Source organism: Carassius auratus, unplaced genomic scaffold, assembly GCF_003368295.1.
Source record: "Carassius auratus strain Wakin unplaced genomic scaffold, ASM336829v1 scaf_tig00217034, whole genome shotgun sequence".
Lineage (NCBI taxonomy): Eukaryota > Metazoa > Chordata > Actinopteri > Cypriniformes > Cyprinidae > Carassius > Carassius auratus.
The window spans coordinates 32,998-53,175 of NW_020528865.1; the positions used below are offsets into that span (position 1 = coordinate 32,998).

Genomic DNA, 20,178 nt, shown 5'->3' on the forward strand with positions numbered 1-20,178 from the left:
AAAATCAAGGAAATTTATCTGCCAATTTTCTTTTTGCTGTATCTAAAACGTACCGAACCGTACCGAACCGAACCGTGACACCAGTGAATCGTATCGAACGGAACCGTGAATTTTGTGAACCGTTACACCCCAAATATATATATATATATATATATATATATATATACTGCAGACAAACGTATGAACACATGGAGAAAGGATGTAGTTCATGATGCTGTATGTTTCATTTTTTTAATCTCTGATTACATGCTTCACTTTCTGCAACCAAATGCAGGGCTATCTTTACATCCTTACAGCTTGGTTCTATTATGCCAAAAACAGAAAATGTATACAGGAAGCATATATGCAATATTTCATGTTCTTAGCCTTATGGACATTAGATTATGTCTTATAATCAAATTTTGTCTGATCGGTGGCCTAAGTTGATGTTTGTTCTTTTCTCTTCTGTTCTGGATTTGATGTCATAAACCAGAACAACAATGGCAGCCACAGCAGCCACGCTCATCAGAGCTGTGACGACCAATCGGATCACAGCTTCAGCAGTGCCACAACAGTGGACAGAGTCTGACGAAAGAAAAGAAATCCGGGTCAGTAAAGACAGCTATGCTGAAAATATTTTCAAATCACATACCTGAACCTAACCAGTAGAGTTCAGTGTTGGAGAGATGTCTGGTTTGGTTTCTGATGGGATTGTTCACTACACAACTGTAGATGTTTTTATCGTGATATTCCACCTCCAGAGGTAGAGAGAGACTGATGTTGAGATCAGACTCACTGATGCTGGACAATAAACTGTTTCCTTTGTACCAGGAGAGAGTCACATGCCTCACATTCACCACTGAACACAGGAAGATTCTCGATGATCTTTCAGATGATAAAGAAGATTGTAAAGTGTAAATGAAGATTACTGGAATGGGCAGAGGAGCTGGAAAACACAACATGCTTTAAAAATGTGCATCCTGAATAATCATTTTGATAATGATGTAGCCTATACTGTAATAGGTTACGTAATAATCTACTCACCATACACAGTAACTCTGTAACTCCTGGTTATCTCTGCACTTCCAATGTTTATACTCAGATGATAAACTCCAGTGTGTTCAGTTGTGGTGTTTCTAATGGTAAGAGAGCCGGTGTGATTCAGCTGCAGTCGGCCTCTGAATCTCCAAACCTCCTCATAATATGTACCATTCACTTCCTTTATTCCGGCGATTCGCTCCTCTCCAAACCTCCACTCTATCTTGTCATATCTCTGTTTATCATCAGTCTTTAGAGTGACAGAATCTCCCTCCATCACTGATACATTTGTCTCAGCAATAAACACACCTGGAGAACATTGAAAAAGTTTTATAACACTTCTAACGTTCAGTTTGTTGCCGTGTCATGAACCAATGAACAACCATATTTCATGGCTAAATTACGGTTACATATATACACCATAGGGACACAGCATTAACAATAGCCAGGCCTGGGAGGGTTACTTTAAAAATGTATTCCGTTACAGTTACTAATTACTTCATAAAAAAGTTTTCAGTAACGTAATCCAAGTACCACAATAAGAAAGTAATGTAACTTTTTTCTACTTTTGGATTACTTCTGGATTACTTCAAGGTCAAATATTATTTTTTTAAAACAACAACATTTATTAATTAAGAATTTCACAGCCCTGAATTAATATATATGTAAAGGACTATACATACATCTAGTGCATGATATTGGTATTACAGATTTTTTTGTTTTATTTTGAAGAAAATATAATAAGAAATAATTTTAAGGAAATGTTTCTTTAACAGGAAAATAAAGAATACAAATTCATTTTTTCCAAGCAAATATAATAAAAACACAATTTTTTTGACAATGGAAAATGTTTCTTCAACAGGAAAATAAAGAATACAAATTCATTTTTTTTTCAATGAAAATATAATAAGAACAATTTTTAGACAATGGAAAATGTTTCTTCAAAAGAGAGAATACAAATATATATTTTTTTATCTTTGCAAATATAAAACAAATTTTGAAAAGTGCAAATGCTGCTTTAGGTTGGATGTCGAATCATTCGATGAAGAAAGTGTTTTTTTTTTTTTTGCGCGAAGGCACAGTTTGCACTGTTCAACGTTGTTTGCAATTTCTTCTTTTTAAACAAAATAGCAGCGGAATTTCCATGAAATGAACGCGTTTTTGCAGCAGTGGTTCAATCTCCGTTTGAGGAGATTGTAGACAGCTGTTATTTGCGCATGCCTGGGTGGCACACGTGACTCGCGTGAATCATTAATCAAGCCGAGCTTAATATAGTGTTATTATGCAAAAATACTGATTTATTTTTTTTACTGATTTTATGGTTTTAAATGAAACCATTGTAATCCTGAAAATATTCCCCCTTTTTTCAAAATGTAACTATAATCTGATTACTACGTTTTTTGATGTAACTGTAACGGATTACAGGTACTGGATTTTTGTATCCTGATTACGTAACGCCGTTACATGTATTCCGTTACTCCCCAACCCTGACAATAGCTTTGGCTTTTTGGGGTTGAAAATGTTTTAGAAACCAGAGCAGGACAAAAATAAATTTAAAAGACAAAAAAAAAAAAAAACTGGAATTAGCTTCCACTTTTAAATCTACGAATTTTGCAAAAGCACAAAATCAAAGTAAAAAAAACATAAATGTGGCTTTTTTAGGATAACAAAAAAAAACAACGGTAGTAGACTTTAAAATCTCTGAAAATACAAACGATACACAATTCAACATGCATGTCAAAGTTACATATTTCACAATACTTGCATGAAATGTACAGAAAACTTCCACATCAAACAAATAATTAACTCACAATTTAGATCTCACAGAGGGCCTATAAAGCACTTTTTCTCCCCTCTGCATTTAACAATAAATATCACACTTAACGGTTACACAAACAATTAGTCACATATTACTCATTACAGAACAGGTAAGTAAATAAAACAAACTTATGAACCTGCTTTATGATTAGTCAATAAAAATGTTTTTGACATGAGGAGAAACACTTCACATGGATCATGATCAGTTGTCATCAATCGTCATACATCACAACTCAATCACATCGATGCACTTCTCACCAAGTCAATATTGGGCTAATACAACTTAATATTTTTGACCCTTTTGGTGTTTTATCCAAATATTAGTTATATATTTCCTAGAGTTGGGGTACTTGAACTTGGACTCGGACTCGAGTCCGGACTCGAGTCCAATTTTGAATGAACTCGGACTTGTCACGCACTCGGGTGAATTTGTACTCGGACTTGACACGGGCTTGAACATTTTGGAAAATATTCCGAGTACAGTCGAGTCCACGTGTGTAACAATAAAACCAGCATAAAATTGAGATGATAAATTAATGAATGTCTCCCCTTATGTCATTTTACTGCACCACACCGGCAGGCAGCAGTAGCATATCATCTCACGCTTGCAGACGAAACACACGCATCACTCACTGGCAGGGACGTGCACAGACATTTTGAGGGGCAGGGGCTCAAGTGAAATAAAGGGCACTTCTCATAATTACGTTTTGTTTTGTTTTTTTTGTTTTTTTTAAACAAAAAAGTATATATATTAACGCAACACTGACTTCCTTTTAAAATAAAAAATTTAAAAAGTTAATTTTATCTTCCTCAAACTCAAATTTTCAAAAGATGTCTACAAAATAATCAGTTCACATAGAAACCATGGTCTCCTTAGTATTCACTAGGTTTATAGAGCAGCAAAGGAAACCATCCCACAATGTGCATGTTTAGAAAACATTTTCTATGCTACTAGTTTCAAGTATATATTTAGAATAACCAAAATAACTGCATCAAGCAGAGGGGTGTGTTTTACTAATAATTTGTTTATTTTTTTGCACAAGGCACTACATCATTTTAATTATTTTGGTGTTATCAGAACACATAACACTTTTAAAATTAACACAAATATTCACTCTAAACTGAAGAGGGTTGTTGCTGCTATTTTGTTAACTTTGCATTATGCTGCCTGCCTGGCCCTGTACTGCAAGCATGATTAAAATTAATTGTTTAAATACTTTTTGTTTCACAAGCAAAATAACTTTTTAGCTTCACACAACTAAGCATCAGAATACTGAATTGCCTTAATGTTTTCATCAAATACATTAATATTATTATTTATATGCATGTACACCTACACAATGACTGACAAGGACTTAGTTTCACATTTGAGGGAGGACTGTATCATCACCATCATCAAATAAAACCTTCAAAATCCACATTTAGATGGAGTTTGTTTTAAACCTACTACACTCAAAAAAATATTCTGTGGCTTAGTAAATATTTAACTTAATTAACTTAATAAAATCTCTGAAAATCTTACTTGATTGTTTGAATTAAAATTACCAAAATAATTGAGTAAAAATTAAATAAAATTAAATAAAAGCCAATGTCATGTATGTATTTGTGGTTGTATGGAATACTATTTTATAAAGGTTTAGAGGAAATAAAAAAAAAGTTCATAAATAAAAAGTTAATTTATAAATATTGTTATTTTTAATGTTTAATGTTAACTTATTTCTACTCAGTTTTATTTATTAATGTACAGATGCAGTTACTCAGATTTACTACATTTTTTAGAGTGTAGCCTATCCTCCATCTGTTTGCATCTGTAGATTTCTTCTAGATTCACCAATTTAGATTTCTAAATTTCAGGGGGAAAGACTCTTGATGTAAGTCATTAACTAACTGGGGACGTTTTTATTTTATTGACTTATTTACTTACATGGCTTGGTTGATCTCCAATGTAGAATGCGGTCTGTTATTTCTTGATAACAGACCGCTGTGCGGAGTATCACAGACCGTTGCCAAGAAAAACAGAGCGTTGCTATGGACTCACAGGATTCTAACTGTAGAGACGGAGCGTACTATTTTCTTTAGCGGAAGCAATACAATCGGGTTTAAATCCATAAACTCCCTTTTAATATTTTGTGTCAAATTATTTATTTATTTGGTAGGTAGCCATGTTATAAGCAGGAGGATAATGTATAGCGATTATCCCTTACACAGCTCTAGACTAGTAGCTCATGAGGCATGCATGCTAGCAAAACACAGGTTAACTAAGTTATATTTGCCTTTGGCTAATCAGCAGTAAATTCGAGCATTATTCGAGGCGCTGGTATTTTAATCTTTTGTTCATCACCAGCTCCACTCACCTCAGCACAAGCCAAGAAAAAGAGTGAGGGCCAAGATGGCGGCGTGATAGGTGGACGCGTTTCGGAGGTGTCATCAGGAAATTTGAAATAGGACGATTATATAACCGTGATAACCGTGGGTTTGTTTTTTGTGAATAAATGTGTAAGTGATTTTTCTACTCGTATTACTCACCTTGCGCTGATTTATCTATGGGCAGAAAGAAAATTAGACAGATTTCCAACGAGACAACACGAGCGTCAACTATGGAGCCTGTTAAAAGTGCTGAAGTGAATGTTAGCGTCATCTCCTCTGTGGATTTGAGTTCATCAGGAAACGCTGGGGATCTTAACAACTGGTTTGACTCACACCCAGATATGAATGATCTCCTTGCGATCCCTCTACCTGAAACTCCCTTAAAACCTGCACCAAAGAAAACGAAAAGAGATCCTCGGGATAGTAGTGACACCTCAGTGGAAATTCTGACAGCTATTCGTGAGCTCTCTGGAAAGTACGATCAAATGTTCCAGAAAATTTCAGCTATTGAAATAACAACTGGGTCAACGGCTAAGCAGATTGAAACTCTGTCCTCTACTGTTACTCAGCTTGTTACTGAGGTAGCAATGCATAAGGAGTCTCTGAAAGTTGTGGCTACGGAGATTCAGGAGCTCCAAAATGCGAATAAAACCATGAAGGCCGAAATTGGAGAAAGCAAGCGCTATAGCTGGAAATGGACATTAAAATTACACGGCGTGAAAGAGAGAGATGGAGAGGATGCTCGGAAAGTTGTTATTGATGTCCTTAGCAATGTAGTGCCTGGCATCAGCGATGATCTTGAGGGTGCAATTGACATTGCACATCGTCTTGGCCCGAAGAGAGGGGATGGTTCCCACAGATCCATCATCATTTTGTTTGCTCTCCGTCGTTTTCGCGACACTGTTTGGCAAGCTGCCACAGGCTGTAAATTCCTTTTCGAAAAGAAGTTGCGACTCACCAAAGCCCTTTCACCAGAAGATAGGATCGCCAGAGAGAAACTTTGGCCTCTTGTTAAAAAAGCCAGAGATGAGGGTAAAAAAGCATCCTTTCGCGGCTCTTTCGCATTAATCGATGGAAAAAGATTCAATTACGTTGATGTGAGATAGTCTTGTCTCATTGTTAATGTTAATGGTTCTTAACCACATTAGTGCTAGGGACCTACTAGTCATCCAAATTTTGAAACTTGATTTGATGATTGACCTACTTTTGAGGGCGGTCTAATTGACCAAATATTGTTAATACACTCAAATATTATGAATCGCTTATGGTTCCTCCTATTGAACTTACAAAGTTAAAGGCTGGAGAGTGTTGTCTATTTATCTTTGTTTATTACGTTCATTATTCAAACTGACATTCAGTTCTTTTTGCGTACTTGCTATAGAGTAACATGCAAGGTTGCGAAATATATATTATTTAACTTTGTACTCTAGAATTATGTACGGTTATATATTGTTCCTATCTCAATTGAGAATTTTTGTTTACTCAAATTTAAGAAGTGTAAGATTTTTTTTTTGGGGGGGGGGGGGGGGGGGGGGTTTAATGGAGTTTAAATTTAACTCTTTTTCTGTTGTATCTTTAAATGTAAGGGGTTTACGTGATGCTGTAAAGAGGAAAGCTGTTTTTTTGTTCTGTAAAAGCAGTGAGTCTGACATAATCCTTCTTCAGGAAACACACTCATGTGAAATGGATGTAAAATTTTGGAAAAATCAGTGGGGTAATACTATATATTGTAGCCATGGCTCTAATCACTCAGCTGGAGTCTTAATTCTTTTACACAAATTTAAAGGGCAAATACTTGGGGTAAGGTCGTCTGATGAAGGGAGATGGATTATTTTGTCGTTTAAACAGGATAACTCAAACTTTGTTATTTGCAATATTTATGGTTGTAATTCTCGATCGGATAATAGGTCTCTCTTTGCTCAGATAACTTCTGAATTAAAAGTAACACTTGTTAAATACCCTGACTCTTTTGTGATTCTAGGCGGTGATTTTAATGAGTGTGTTGACGGCACTTTGGACAGATTTCCTCCTAGAGGTAACGATGGTCTTTATCTTAATAGCAACATTTTATCATTATGTGCAGAATTTTCTCTTACTGATACATGGCGTTTTTTTTCACCCTGATTTACACGAATTCACTTGGTCTAATAGAAATAGATCTTCCCAATCAAGAATTGATTTATTTTTGCTCTCTTGCTCAGCTCTTCATTTTATTAAAGATATTTCTCATTCATTTGCGCCCCTGTCAGATCATAAACAAATAAGCTTAAAATTGTGTAGCAATGCTGATAAAATTCATAGGTTACGTGGTTATTGGAAGTTTAATAACTCCCTTTTAAAAGATGCTTCCTTTAATGATAGTATCAAAAACTTACTTTCAGATGTATTTTCAAAAAAAAATGAGGACAGCTATAAAGTGAAATGGGAATTTTTTAAATATAAGGCTAGGCAGATTGCTATTAGACGAAGTAAAGACTTAAAAGCCTCTAAAAATAAAAATATAACTGAACTATTAAATAAAATAAATATTTTATTGCAAAAAAAATTAACTCCGGAAGAAGAATTACATTTAAGGGAGTTAAATCTTCAAATTAACCAAGCTTATTTGGACTTGGCTAGAGGGGTTTTTATTAGATCTAGAGCAAAATGGCTCGAGGAAGGAGAGACCAATTCCAGTTATTTTTTTGCATTAGAGAAGAGGAATTGCAGAACAAATTCATTAACCGCTCTTAATATTAATGGTGTCAGATGCACAGATCCAAAATTAATTTCTACTTTTGTTACTGCCTTTTATAATGACCTTTACACCTCTGAATTTAATATGGATAATTGTGAGAATTTTTTGGAAACAATTAGAAATCATATTCCTGTCATTGATAATGATTTTAAAGATATGTGTGAGGCCACTTTGACAATAGAGGAAATTAAATTGGCTTTATTTTCTATGAAAAAAAAGAAATCCCCTGGTGTTGATGGTTTTTCCGTAGAATTTTATATTCATTTCTGGGATTTAATACACTCCCCTTTGTTTCTTATGTATAGTGAATGCATTGCTCAGAGAGAAATGACTTCATCAATGAAACAGGGTATTATTTCCCTTATCCCAAAGCCTGAAAAAGATTCTCTCTTAATTGATAATTGGAGACCAATTACACTTCTTACAGTTGATTATAAGATTTTGGCCTTAGTATACGCAAATAGATTAAAATTTAAGCTTAATCATATTATTTCAGAAACACAGTCAGGTTTTGTTAAAGACAGGCACATTAGTAATAACTTAAGACTTGTTTTAGATTTATTGGATTATGCTGACTTTGTGAAATCTGATGCAATTATGCTTTTCTTAGACTTTTACAAAGCCTTTGACACCATTGAGCATGAATTTCTTCTGCAATCTCTTAAATTGTTTGGTTTCGGGTCTTCATTTGTCAATATCATTAGAATGTTTTATAAAGGAATAACAAGTTCTGTCATAGTTAATATGTTCACCTCTAAAAGATTTTCTATAAGACGTGGTGTCAGACAGGGTTGCCCGATTTCCCCTTTTTTATTTATTTTGGTTACTGAATTATTATCATTAAGTGTAATACATAATCAGATTTTTAAAGGTATCTCCATTTTTGATAGGGAAATTAAAATCTCTCAGCTAGCGGATGATACCACTCTTTTTTTAAAAGATAAAAGTCAACTTTCTATAGCTATTCAGATAATTAAACATTTCTCGTGTGCTTCTGGGTTAAGGCTAAATTTGTCCAAATGTGAGATAATGTCACTGCATAAATGTGATGACACATTCATTCAGGGTATTCCAGTTAAAGACACAATAAAGTATTTGGGTATTTATGTATCAAAAAATGTAATAGCCAGACAACAACTTAATTTTTCTAGTAGATTAAAGAAGACTCAAAATATTTTTAATCTTTGGCTACAAAGAGACCTGTCTCTTTATGGTAGGGTTCTCCTCTCTAAAGCGGAAGGTCTTTCTCGCTTCGTCTATCCTTCGCTTTCTTTATATGTCAATGATTGTACTATCAAAGGTGTTAATAAACTTCTCTTCGACTTTATATGGAAAAACAGGTCTCACAAACTTAAAAAAGCAGTGATATCTAGTTGTAGAAGTGATGGGGGACTTGAAGCTATAAACTTTCATAATACCATTTACATTTTTAAAATAAATTGGCTAAGAAGATGTTTATTAAATCCAAATTCTTTATGGTTCTTTATTCCTAATTATATATTCAATAAAATTGGAGGCCTCCCCTTTATCTTAAAATGTAATTATATGCATAATAAACTCCCGGTTAAATTAGCTAATTTTCATCAACAGGCTCTTCTTGCGTGGAAACTGTGTTACGTTCACAACTTCTCACCACATAAAACTCTCTTGTGGAATAATATGGATATAACTGTTAGGAACAAGTCTCTTTTTTACACTAATTGGTTTAACAGAGGTTTAATTTATATTTTTTCTTTATTTGACAATTTTGGCAATGTCTTGTCGTATGAACGCTTCATGACTGTCCATGACTTTCCTATTCCTTTCAAAGAATATAATAATGTTCTTAGAGCTATTCCCTCAGGTTTAATGCATCTGGTTAAAGGCCATATATTATACACCAAAAGAGATATGAAGGAATCGGCTTTGTTACTGGGCGGCATTGGCATTTATGACAAGAAATGTAATAATAAACATGTTCGCCAGATATTTCAAAAGAGAGACCTCATTGTTCCTCGAGGTAGATCCCATTGGGCTGCTTTAATTAATAATATAGATTGGAGAAGAGCATGGTTGTTGCCTCATAAATATTTTATTCCTAATAAGACTAAAGAAATTCACTTTAAAATACTGCATAAAATATATCCCGTTAACTCATCTGTTTCTAAATATGTTGAGATTCCTAGTACCTGCATATTTTGTGGCAATGAAGAGGAAACCCTAATACATTTATTTTATTCTTGTGAGTTTGTTCAGAAATTTTGGCTTGACTTGTATTCCCATTTAAACAAACCCCCTATCTTTGCACAATCTTTTAGCTTGAAAGATATTATGTTATTACTCTGAATCTGCCAACAAATCTAAAGAGTATATATTCAACTTTTTTTTTTTGTTCGGCAAATTTTTCATCCATAAGCAAAAATTTATGGGCTCAATTCCTACTTTCTCACATTTCCTGATTGAGGTTGACTCACTGCTCAAATCTTTTTGTTTAACTAACAATAAAAAATGTGTCAGGTTTTTGGATTTATATGAAAAATGTATTTCTAATGACTGATTAAGCTTAGATAGCTTTCCTTCATTGGTTTAAAATGTATTTGTGTATTTATTTATTTTATTATTATTATAATATATATACATTTTTTTTCTCTCTCTTTCTCTTGATTATAAGCTACAAACCCCTTTATTATGTTTTACTTCTCCTCTTCTTCTCTATCTTCTTTATTTGTTAATGTTCTCCTGAATGTGATTGTATATTTTCATCCAATTTCTTGAATAAAAAAAAAAAAAAAAAAAAAAAAACAAGCCAAGAAAAACACTGCTGGGAGGGGCTGCTGCTGCCTGCAGGTGTGTGTCTGTGTATCTGACGTGTGCCGATGTGCGTCGATGTGCGCCGCTGCGCGCAAGGGGGGAAGGGAGGGGTGGTCAATGAGCGCTTCAGAACTCCTGACCTGATATTTAGATATACTATTCTGCAATAAATATATTTGTTTCACAGGAAAGCTGTGCGCAAACAGGAATATTTTTAGATATACTATTCTCAATAAATATATTTGTTTGACAGGGAAGCTGTGCGCAAACAGGAATATATATTATTTAAAAAAAAAAAAAAAAAAAAAAAAAAAGCACCCCAGAAAAAAGGGCACTTTCTCTCCAGGAATAAAAAGGGCAGGTGCTCAAGCCCCCTTTTATGTCTATGTGTGCACGTGCCTGTGCATTGGTATATTTGGGCGACTGGAGTATCATCTACTAAAGAAATCTCATGCTTCACCTTGTCTGTGTACCAAAGATCCTCTTCACAGACTGCAAACACATCAGCATATCTCCTCAAAAGTTCCACTAGCTCTACCTGTTGCTCTGACGTACCTTCTATCCATAGTCTATCTAGCAGGTATAGGTATATATGCTAATGTATATAACTTTTGTTTATGATAATTCCTTATTGTAGCATTAGAAATATTGTAAATAATTTTACTTAATCTTTATTACGCTTTAATTTCAGTAAGGTCCATAGGAGCAGGAAGTGGGGGTGCTGAGGGTGCTGCTGGTTTTTTTATATTTTTTTCAGTGGGCAACTGTAACTATTGCGAAAAAAAGAACTCATCATAGTCAAGCCGCAATGGCAATGTACCGCCCTTAGAGTTTATCTGCACTGTAAGAAGAATATTGTGAAATTTACAGTAACTTGCTGGCAGCAATTAGCTAGTAAGTTGCTGTAGTTCATTTCACAGTATGCTTACTGTAAACTTAACTGCAGTAACTTTAAAAATACTGTAAACTTTTTTACAGTAATAATCACAGTACTGTGTTTCATCACCTCACATATTTTACTACTGTAATAAGAAATACAGCATTAATTTTGTGTACTGTAAAATGAAGACACTGTTTTTGCCACAAAAAGTCTATTTATTGATAACTTTTCACACTTTTAATTTCTAAATTCATGAAATAAAAATCTTCAATAGGTAAACATTTTTCTGTTAACATTTCATTTCATTTTGTATTCAACAACACTTTTCTGAACATACAAATCAATCCTTTTCAAATGCATTAATATGTTCAGTTAAAATTAGAATGTATAAAAGGCAAAATAAATTATTTAAAAACAGCAGGATTTCAAACAGTAGAATTTGGTCCCTGAATGTTGTTTTTCTCCCAGAACTGTATTTTTCTTCAGAAACGGGCCTGAATTAGTCAATTTCCTGGGCTGGAGTCTTCTACCCTGCAGTGGAAGAAATTAATTATTAATGGAACGGTTTATAAGCAAGACAGATGGGTGGATGACAATTTATAAAAGTTTGATTGGATCATTTGATTTAGCCAATCAACGTGTAATACAACATGTAATACAACGTCCACTTCTCTATAAACCAAAACGCTTACTTAAAACACAAATATTAGGGCCTGGAGAGAAAAATCAATTCACCTAGCTATTGCATAGATTCTAAAATCATTTTTTTTATTTTTATTTTATTACAGAATCTAAAATCTATGTCCTTGCTTGTAGAGGAGGTTGACAGAAGTTAGCCACTTTCGTTCCAAGAGAGGATGAAATGTGTCATTATCTATGAGTATTAAAGTGTTGTAACATCCAGAGTGGACATGTAGAAGAGACATAAGACTGAACACACTGAAAAGCCTTTGCCCTGCTTAGATGCTGAGAGAGAGATTATACAAGAGAGCTGCACGATTCATCTTCAAAGACTGATCTCGGGCATCGTGACCTTTCAATTTGTCTGTCTATTAAACTTTGACAAAATCATATCACAACATTCATAGACGTTAGTCATGAAACAGCTTCACAAATGGTCTTTTAAATAAATATTTTAAGTTTTGATATTTTATATGCTCATAACAGTGAGCACAATAATGGAAGTTTGAAGAGTAGAGATTGGAATTTTGAGTAATTTAGAAGTCAAGTACTCTAAAAACCAAGTACTTTAGTATTAAAGTGAAGCAAAGAAAATGTGATGTGCATGAATTTTAGACTTTAGAGCGGCTGTGCTTACTTTTCTGCCATTTGCATGGGGAGTTAAAATAAAAGTTTGATGTTTAAAAATTACAGAGCAGTTCATATAAACCCAAATAAACACTTTGAGAAGTACTTTACTAATCTTGTAGGTGGTTAAAGAATGAGTACTCAAATATTTGTTCCCATTCCTAATCAAAAATATATCAACAACAAATAAGTGCTTACCTCTGGATAAATTCTAATGTAGTGGCTGCCTCCGCAGGATATTCCATGTTAAATATATAGTATGATGCAAAAAGGACAGCCAGAGCAGAAGTGAATTTGGAACGGTCACTCAGTTGGATGTGGTTGGAGAACTCTGCCCTCGATGGAAAGCATCCACCTATTTGCCCCCAGAATGGACTCTCCTAAAAAAATAAGTTGAGATTGCACAGCATTCAATCTGATATGATTTACTGTTTGGCAAAAAAAAACTTTGCTACACAGTTCACTTTCATAACATCCTCTAATGCACAGCCATAGTGAGCCTGCATATGTGTGCACATGTATGCACAGTGCAGAATTTGTGCACTTCATTTAGTAATAATCTGGGTGTCTGTAAAGTCCTGTTCATATAACAGAATACTGGAGACATGGATAACACATGATGAGTGAGAGTGACCTTTTAAAATGAAGTTTTGAAAGCATTTTGCTTTTATACATGAATTGACCTAATTTTTTTCTATTGGATCAGTGACAACTAGAGGTTTTTGGAATCTAAGGGAAAAATGATGTAAAACCTTGTTCACACACAGTGGATCGATACAAACACTTAATATACTTATATACTTAAAATTGGGATCTATTGTGTACTATGTCTAGTGCTGGGATCTTACCGAGCTGGAAGTTTCCTGTAACACAAAATAAACAGAAAAAACACTTTTAGAAATCATAAGTACAATATTCATAAGAGAAAGTAGGGCTGGGCGATATATCGAACGATATGATCATGCGCATCTAATCAGTAAAGCTGCTTCCGTGATCACCGCTAAAATCTCCATCACCTGCTTATAATTGGAGTGGCGTTTAATAGACAGCAGAGGTGGGACTTTCAAGTCACAAGCAAGTCTTCAAGTCATATCCAAGTCCTCAAAGGGTTAAAGTTAATGAGATCATTAAGTGACTAATTAAATGATGATTGTACATTAGTGATGAACTTCTGCTGTTAACAATCAACATCACTGAAGTAAAGCGAAACACAAGAACTACAACTGAATTTAGCCACAGCCTTCAACTGAAAAAAAAAAGTAAAAGAAAAAAAAACCACTATGTCACCATAATTGTGGTCAGGGTTTGCTTTAGGTAGTCTCTTGACCCTTTTACTAATTCAAAGAAATTTGATTCAAAACAATTTCAATATTGTTTTTGCAACAAACATGTATGCATTGCTGAATCAAACCTTGTAGTGACAGATGATCTTATGCTTTTTTTGCTTATAACTCATGTCGATTTGGACATCATGAGATAGTCTTCTTTGGATTGTTGACTGACATTCAGCTTTTACCAGAGTTGGGACTTTCAAGTCACAAGCAAGTCTTCAAGTCATATCCCAAGTCCTCAAAGGGTTAAAGTTAATGAGATAATTAAGTGACTAATTAAATGATGATTGTGCATTAATGATGAACACCTGCTGTTCTTGAGAATTACAGAGGATCAGATGTTGATGTTTTATTGGTTAAAGTGATGCAACCATAATGGAGATCAGCGTTTGCTTTAGTGGGGCTCTTGACCCTCGACTGTCATCTTAGATCTCTTTATGTAGCATTGCATGAGGTGCTGTAAAGCAGAGAGAAGAAATTAATCTGTATGTGATAGGTGGTCAGATTACAATCAAGTTAACATTAGCTCTATTTAAGTTTAGCATAATCAAACCAGTAAAACTACACTATGGAAAAAAAATTAAAGTGAATTTTAAATCTTCTAAGTGCATGCAAAATTTGAAAAACTATACTCTGTAGACACACACAGAGATCAAGAACCAGCATATGACTCTCAACAGTGGTGACAATCAACAAAATGTTGCATGCTGGGTAAAAACTCCCGTCATGCACTGCAGTATGAAAAATTGTCACCACTGTTGAGGATCGTGTGATAAGTGTGTTTGTCTAAAAACCTGAACTGATTGTCTCCTTTTGTGTCTTTCAGCAATGAAGCATTGTGATTTTTTTTTTACTTCAGTTCAGTAATAGCTGAGTGTCAGTCTACTATCCAAAGAAAAACACAATTTCATGATGTTCAGTCATCATGAGTTATAAGCAGAAAAAGCATAAGAGCATAAGATAAGATGTTACTGCAAGGTTTGACTCAGCAATGCGTACATGTTTGTTGCGAAAACAATATTGCAATTGTTTTGAATCAAATTCGTTTGAATTAGTAAAAGGGTCAAGACACTACTTAAAGCAAACCCTGACCACAATTATGGTGGCATAGTGTTTTTTTTTCTTTTACTTTTTTTTTCAGTTGAAGGCTGTGGCTAAATTCAGTTGTAGTTCTTGTGTTTGTCTTTACTTCAGTGATGTTGATTGTTAGCAGCAGATGTTCATCACTAATGCACAATCATCATTTAATTATTCACTTAATTATCTCTTTAGCTTTAACCCTTTGAGGACTTGAATATGACTTGAAGACTTGCTTGTGACTTGAAAGTCCCACCTCTGATAGACAGAGCCGTAGATCGCTGACAAGCCACGCCATATCGCGTTCATTATCGAAGGCGATTCATCTGCGATAATGAACGCGATATGGCGTGGCTTGTCAGCGATCTACGGCTCTGTCTAATAAATGCCACTCCAATTATAAGCAGGTGATGGAGATTTTAGCGGTGATCACAGAAGCAGCTTTACTGATTAGATGCGCATGATCATATCGTTCGATATATCGCCCAGCCCTAAGAGAAAGTGTGTGGCAATACACACTTTTGAGATCTAACGTTAGCAGGTTTTGAGTAATATCGGTACATGTATGTCTGTAACGCACAAAATGTCTTAATGTTTGCACGTTTTATGTACACTTTCTAGGGATTGTGTCTGAAGAGAAACGACATTGTTTGCATTTGAAAAACATTGTATACATGCTAGTTCATGTAATTTACGTAAGGTAACGGATTGATTGTTGAGGCCTCTTTGCTGCAAGAAATGAACCAAATGGTAAATAAAAATACGAGTAAAAATCTTAATACAGTGCGAATATATTATTATGCTTCTAAGTAGGGGTGCTCCGATCACCGATCAGCCGATCGTTAATGCGCATCTCGTCAGTAAAGCCTGTTCTCTAATCAGCGGTTAATTCCATCAGGTGCGTGATTTCACATAGAGCAGCTGTTAACTGAGAAGATGCGCCAAAACACGCTGAAAATGAAGTGGATTTGCGCATCTTCTCTATTAACAACGGCTCTGTGTAGTAACAGCTGCTCTATGTGAAATCACGCACCTGATGGAATTAACCGCTGATTAGAGAACCGGCTTTACTGACGAGATGCGCATAACGATCGGCCGATCGTGATCAGAACACCCCTACTTCTAAGTGTCGTGAATAAAACTCTCGAATGAATAAATCTTTCGAATTGGCCCGCTTAAAATGTTTGATTCTTCAGGCGCCAACTTTAGCAAGCAAAAAAAAAAAAAAAAAAAAAAAGAAGGGTGAGATTATTCAAACAGCTACCGCATCAGCACATACATCAAATACACAATTTCAAATTAATGGTATTCAACAATACTAAACGTTACTCTTTAATCAAACTGAAGACGTTACAAATGCACGTTAATGTTGCCAGAGAAGACAAATCTTTATACAGTATATGCTCCCACATGTCGGGAATGGCACTTCAAATTAGACTATCAACAATCTCGTTTCTGCGGTTTGACTTGCGATGAAGTTCAGAAAAATCATGAACCTATGAAAAATGTCTTAAGTCTTACCTCTAACTGCGTTTTCTGTCGAGTCTGGACTCTGGAGTCGGCTGGCTTGGCTTCACTGCTTCACGCGCACGCACGCGGTGTCGGTGGTGACAGACAGTTGACGTTAGCTGGCCAGAGAAAACTCCGGCTAGTGCACCAATAGACACATCACATACACAATTCCAATTAAATTTTTATTCAACAATGCTATCCTTCTCTAAACTGATGACGTTATCGAATGTTGCCAGATTAGAAAATCGATAAAAAGTATGCACAATTTATTTTTTTTTGGTTATAAAATGCACACAAGACACGAGTTTACTAGGAAGTGTCCCGCTCTTTTGCCTCTCTCTTTCTCAGTGCACTCTTGAACAAATAATAATAAATAATAAATTAGTTGAACAAATAGTTAACTTGACTACAGTAAACTGTGATAATAAATCAGCAAAGTTACCTTTCTGATAGGGCTGGGCGATATATCGAACGATATGATCATGCGCATCTAATCAGTAAAGCTGCTTCTGTGATCACCGCTAAAATCTCCATCACCTGCTTATAATTGGAGTGGCATTTATTAGACAGAGCCGTAGATCGCTGACAAGCCACGCCATATCGCGTTCATTATCGCAGATGAATCGCCTTCGATAATGAACGCGATATGGCGTGGCTTGTCAGCGATCTACGGCTCTGTCTATCAGAGGTGGGACTTTCAAGTCACAAGCAAGTCTTCAAGTCATATTCAAGTCCTCAAAGGGTTAAAGCTAAAGAGATAATTAAGTGAATAATTAAATGATGATTGTGCATTAGTGATGAACATCTGCTGCTAACAATCAACATCACTGAAGTAAAGACAAACACAAGAACTACAACTGAATTTAGCCACAGCCTTCAACTGAAAAAAAAAGTAAAAGAAAAAAAAACACTATGCCACCATAATTGTGGTCAGGGTTTGCTTTAAGTAGTGTCTTGACCCTTTTACTAATTCAAACGAATTTGATTCAAAACAATTGCAATATTGTTTTCGCAACAAACATGTACGCATTGCTGAGTCAAACCTTGCAGTAACATCTTATCTTATGCTCTTATGCTTTTTCTGCTTATAACTCATGATGACTGAACATCATGAAATTGTGTTTTTCTTTGGATAGTAGACTGACACTCAGCTATTACTGAACTGAAGTAAAAAAAAAAATCACAATGCTTCATTGCTGAAAGACACAAAAGGAGACAATCAGTTCAGGTTTTTAGACAAACACACTTATCACACGATCCTCAACAGTGGTGACAATTTTTCATACTGCAGTGCATGACGGGAGTTTTTACCCAGCATGCAACATTTTGTTGATTGTCACCACTGTTGAGAGTCATATGCTGGTTCTTGATCTCTGTGTGTGTCTACAGAGTATAGTTTTTCAAATTTTGCATGCACTTAGAAGATTTAAAATTCACTTTAATTTTTTTTCCATCGTGTAGTTTTACTGGTTTGATTATGCTAAACTTAAATAGAGCTAATGTTAACTTGATTGTAATCTGACCACCTATCACATACAGATTAATTTCTTCTCTCTGCTTTACAGCACCTCATGCAATGCTACATAAAGAGATCTAAGATGACAGTCGAGGGTCAAGAGCCCCACTAAAGCAAACGCTGATCTCCATTATGGTTGCATCACTTTAACCAATAAAACATCAACATCTGATCCTCTGTAATTCTCAAGAACAGCAGGTGTTCATCATTAATGCACAATCATCATTTAATTAGTCACTTAATTATCTCATTAACTTTAACCCTTTGAGGACTTGGGATATGACTTGAAGACTTGCTTGTGACTTGAAAGTCCCAACTCTGGTAAAAGCTGAATGTCAGTCAACAATCCAAAGAAGACTATCTCATGATGTCCAAATCGACATGAGTTATAAGCAAAAAAAGCATAAGATCATCTGTCACTACAAGGTTTGATTCAGCAATGCATACATGTTTGTTGCAAAAACAATATTGAAATTGTTTTGAATCAAATTTCTTTGAATTAGTAAAAGGGTCAAGAGACTACCTAAAGCAAACCCTGACCACAATTATGGTGACATAGTGGTTTTTTTTTCTTTTACTTTTTTTTTTCAGTTGAAGGCTGTGGCTAAATTCAGTTGTAGTTCTTGTGTTTCGCTTTACTTCAGTGATGTTGATTGTTAACAGTAGAAGTTCATCACTAATGTACAATCATCATTTAATTAGTCACTTAATGATCTCATTAACTTTAACCCTTTGAGGACTTGGATATGACTTGAAGACTTGCTTGTGACTTGAAAGTCCCACCTCTGCTGTCTATTAAACGCCACTCCAATTATAAGCAGGTGATGGAGATTTTAGCGGTGATCACGGAAGCAGCTTTACTGATTAGATGCGCATGATCATATCGTTCGATATATCGCCCAGCCCTACTTTCTGAAGTTAAAATTCCAATGAAAGTGTGGAATCTAGCTTTTCAGCTTTCCATGGCTAGAAAAAAAAAATCCTCAAGAAATTGCTGTATTGTGATTCACAGAAAAAATATTTTTATTGTAGAATTTCCCCGCCCTTGAAAATTGACCGTGATGCTTTGCAGATCTACAGTAACATGCTGTGTACAGGTTTTACAGTAAGCATTTGCCCATTTTACAGTTATAATGCTGTGAAAACTACAGAAATTTGTTACAGTGTGAGGATAGTGTGAGATGAATTCAACAGGTCTGCAGCGCTTCTGTGAATAAAGAAAACCGAAAACTATAGGATTACATAAAAAGGAATATAGGCATATACACTAAATATATTTCAATTAAATCATATTGACAGATTAACAAAGCGAAAGAAAAAATTTGCTAAATTACGGTTCATTGTGACACGTTCCAAAGTTTTCGGAAAGGAAAACGAAACAGCAGAGAGTAGTTTTCTTTATATTTCAAAAGCTTGACAGCTTTGAATAATCTCTTTTTTCTGTGTATCCAACCAGCTTTGGTATGACCATCACGCACACACAACATAATTGTGCTATATTGAAGCCTGTTCATTATCAAAATAAAATACAGTTAAAGAAACGAATAAAAAGCTACTGCTCCCTTGCACAAAATGTTGCGTTCAGCGTGACTGTGCCGATGTGAAGGATGATGTTTTATGTCGATGAAAGTACAAACACTATATAATACATAATATTTTACCATCCAGATACATCAGGAACATGGAAATATTATGCACCCAGGGTGCTGAGGGTGCTGCTGATTTTTTTTTTTCTGTAGGCAACTGTTACATTGCGAAAAAAAAAAAAAAAAAAAAAATCGGCATCTATTTTAAATAAAACAATGTACAAGCAGCTGTTAATGCT

At 34.9% G+C, this 20,178-nt stretch overlaps 1 protein-coding gene across 1 annotated transcript; it reads right to left on the bottom strand.

Annotated features, from left to right (window-relative positions):
* Positions 1-222: 222 nt before the first annotated feature.
* Positions 223-5,215, bottom strand: LOC113099799 (uncharacterized). Its single transcript, XM_026264752.1, has 4 exons — positions 5,190-5,215; positions 1,024-1,326; positions 632-925; positions 223-564 (listed from the first exon to the last, which is right to left on the bottom strand). Exons 2-4 carry the CDS (start codon positions 1,292-1,294, stop codon positions 395-397), a joined length of 735 nt encoding a protein of 244 aa, XP_026120537.1. The 5' UTR covers positions 1,295-1,326; positions 5,190-5,215; the 3' UTR covers positions 223-394.
* Positions 5,216-20,178: the final 14,963 nt, after the last annotated feature.

What these genes read in the sequence shown, in the direction of transcription:
- LOC113099799 (XM_026264752.1), bottom strand. Translation starts at nt 1,294, where the DNA reads ATGGAGGGAGATTCTGTCACTCTAAAGACTGATGATAAACAGAGATAT. An exon ending in TTACAGAGTTACTGTGTATG is followed by an intron (nt 926 to 1,023) that starts GTGAGTAGATTA and finishes TGTGTTTTCCAG; the next exon opens with CTCCTCTGCCCATTCCAGTA. An exon ending in ACTCTACTGGTTAGGTTCAG is followed by an intron (nt 565 to 631) that starts GTATGTGATTTG and finishes TTCTTTCGTCAG; the next exon opens with ACTCTGTCCACTGTTGTGGC.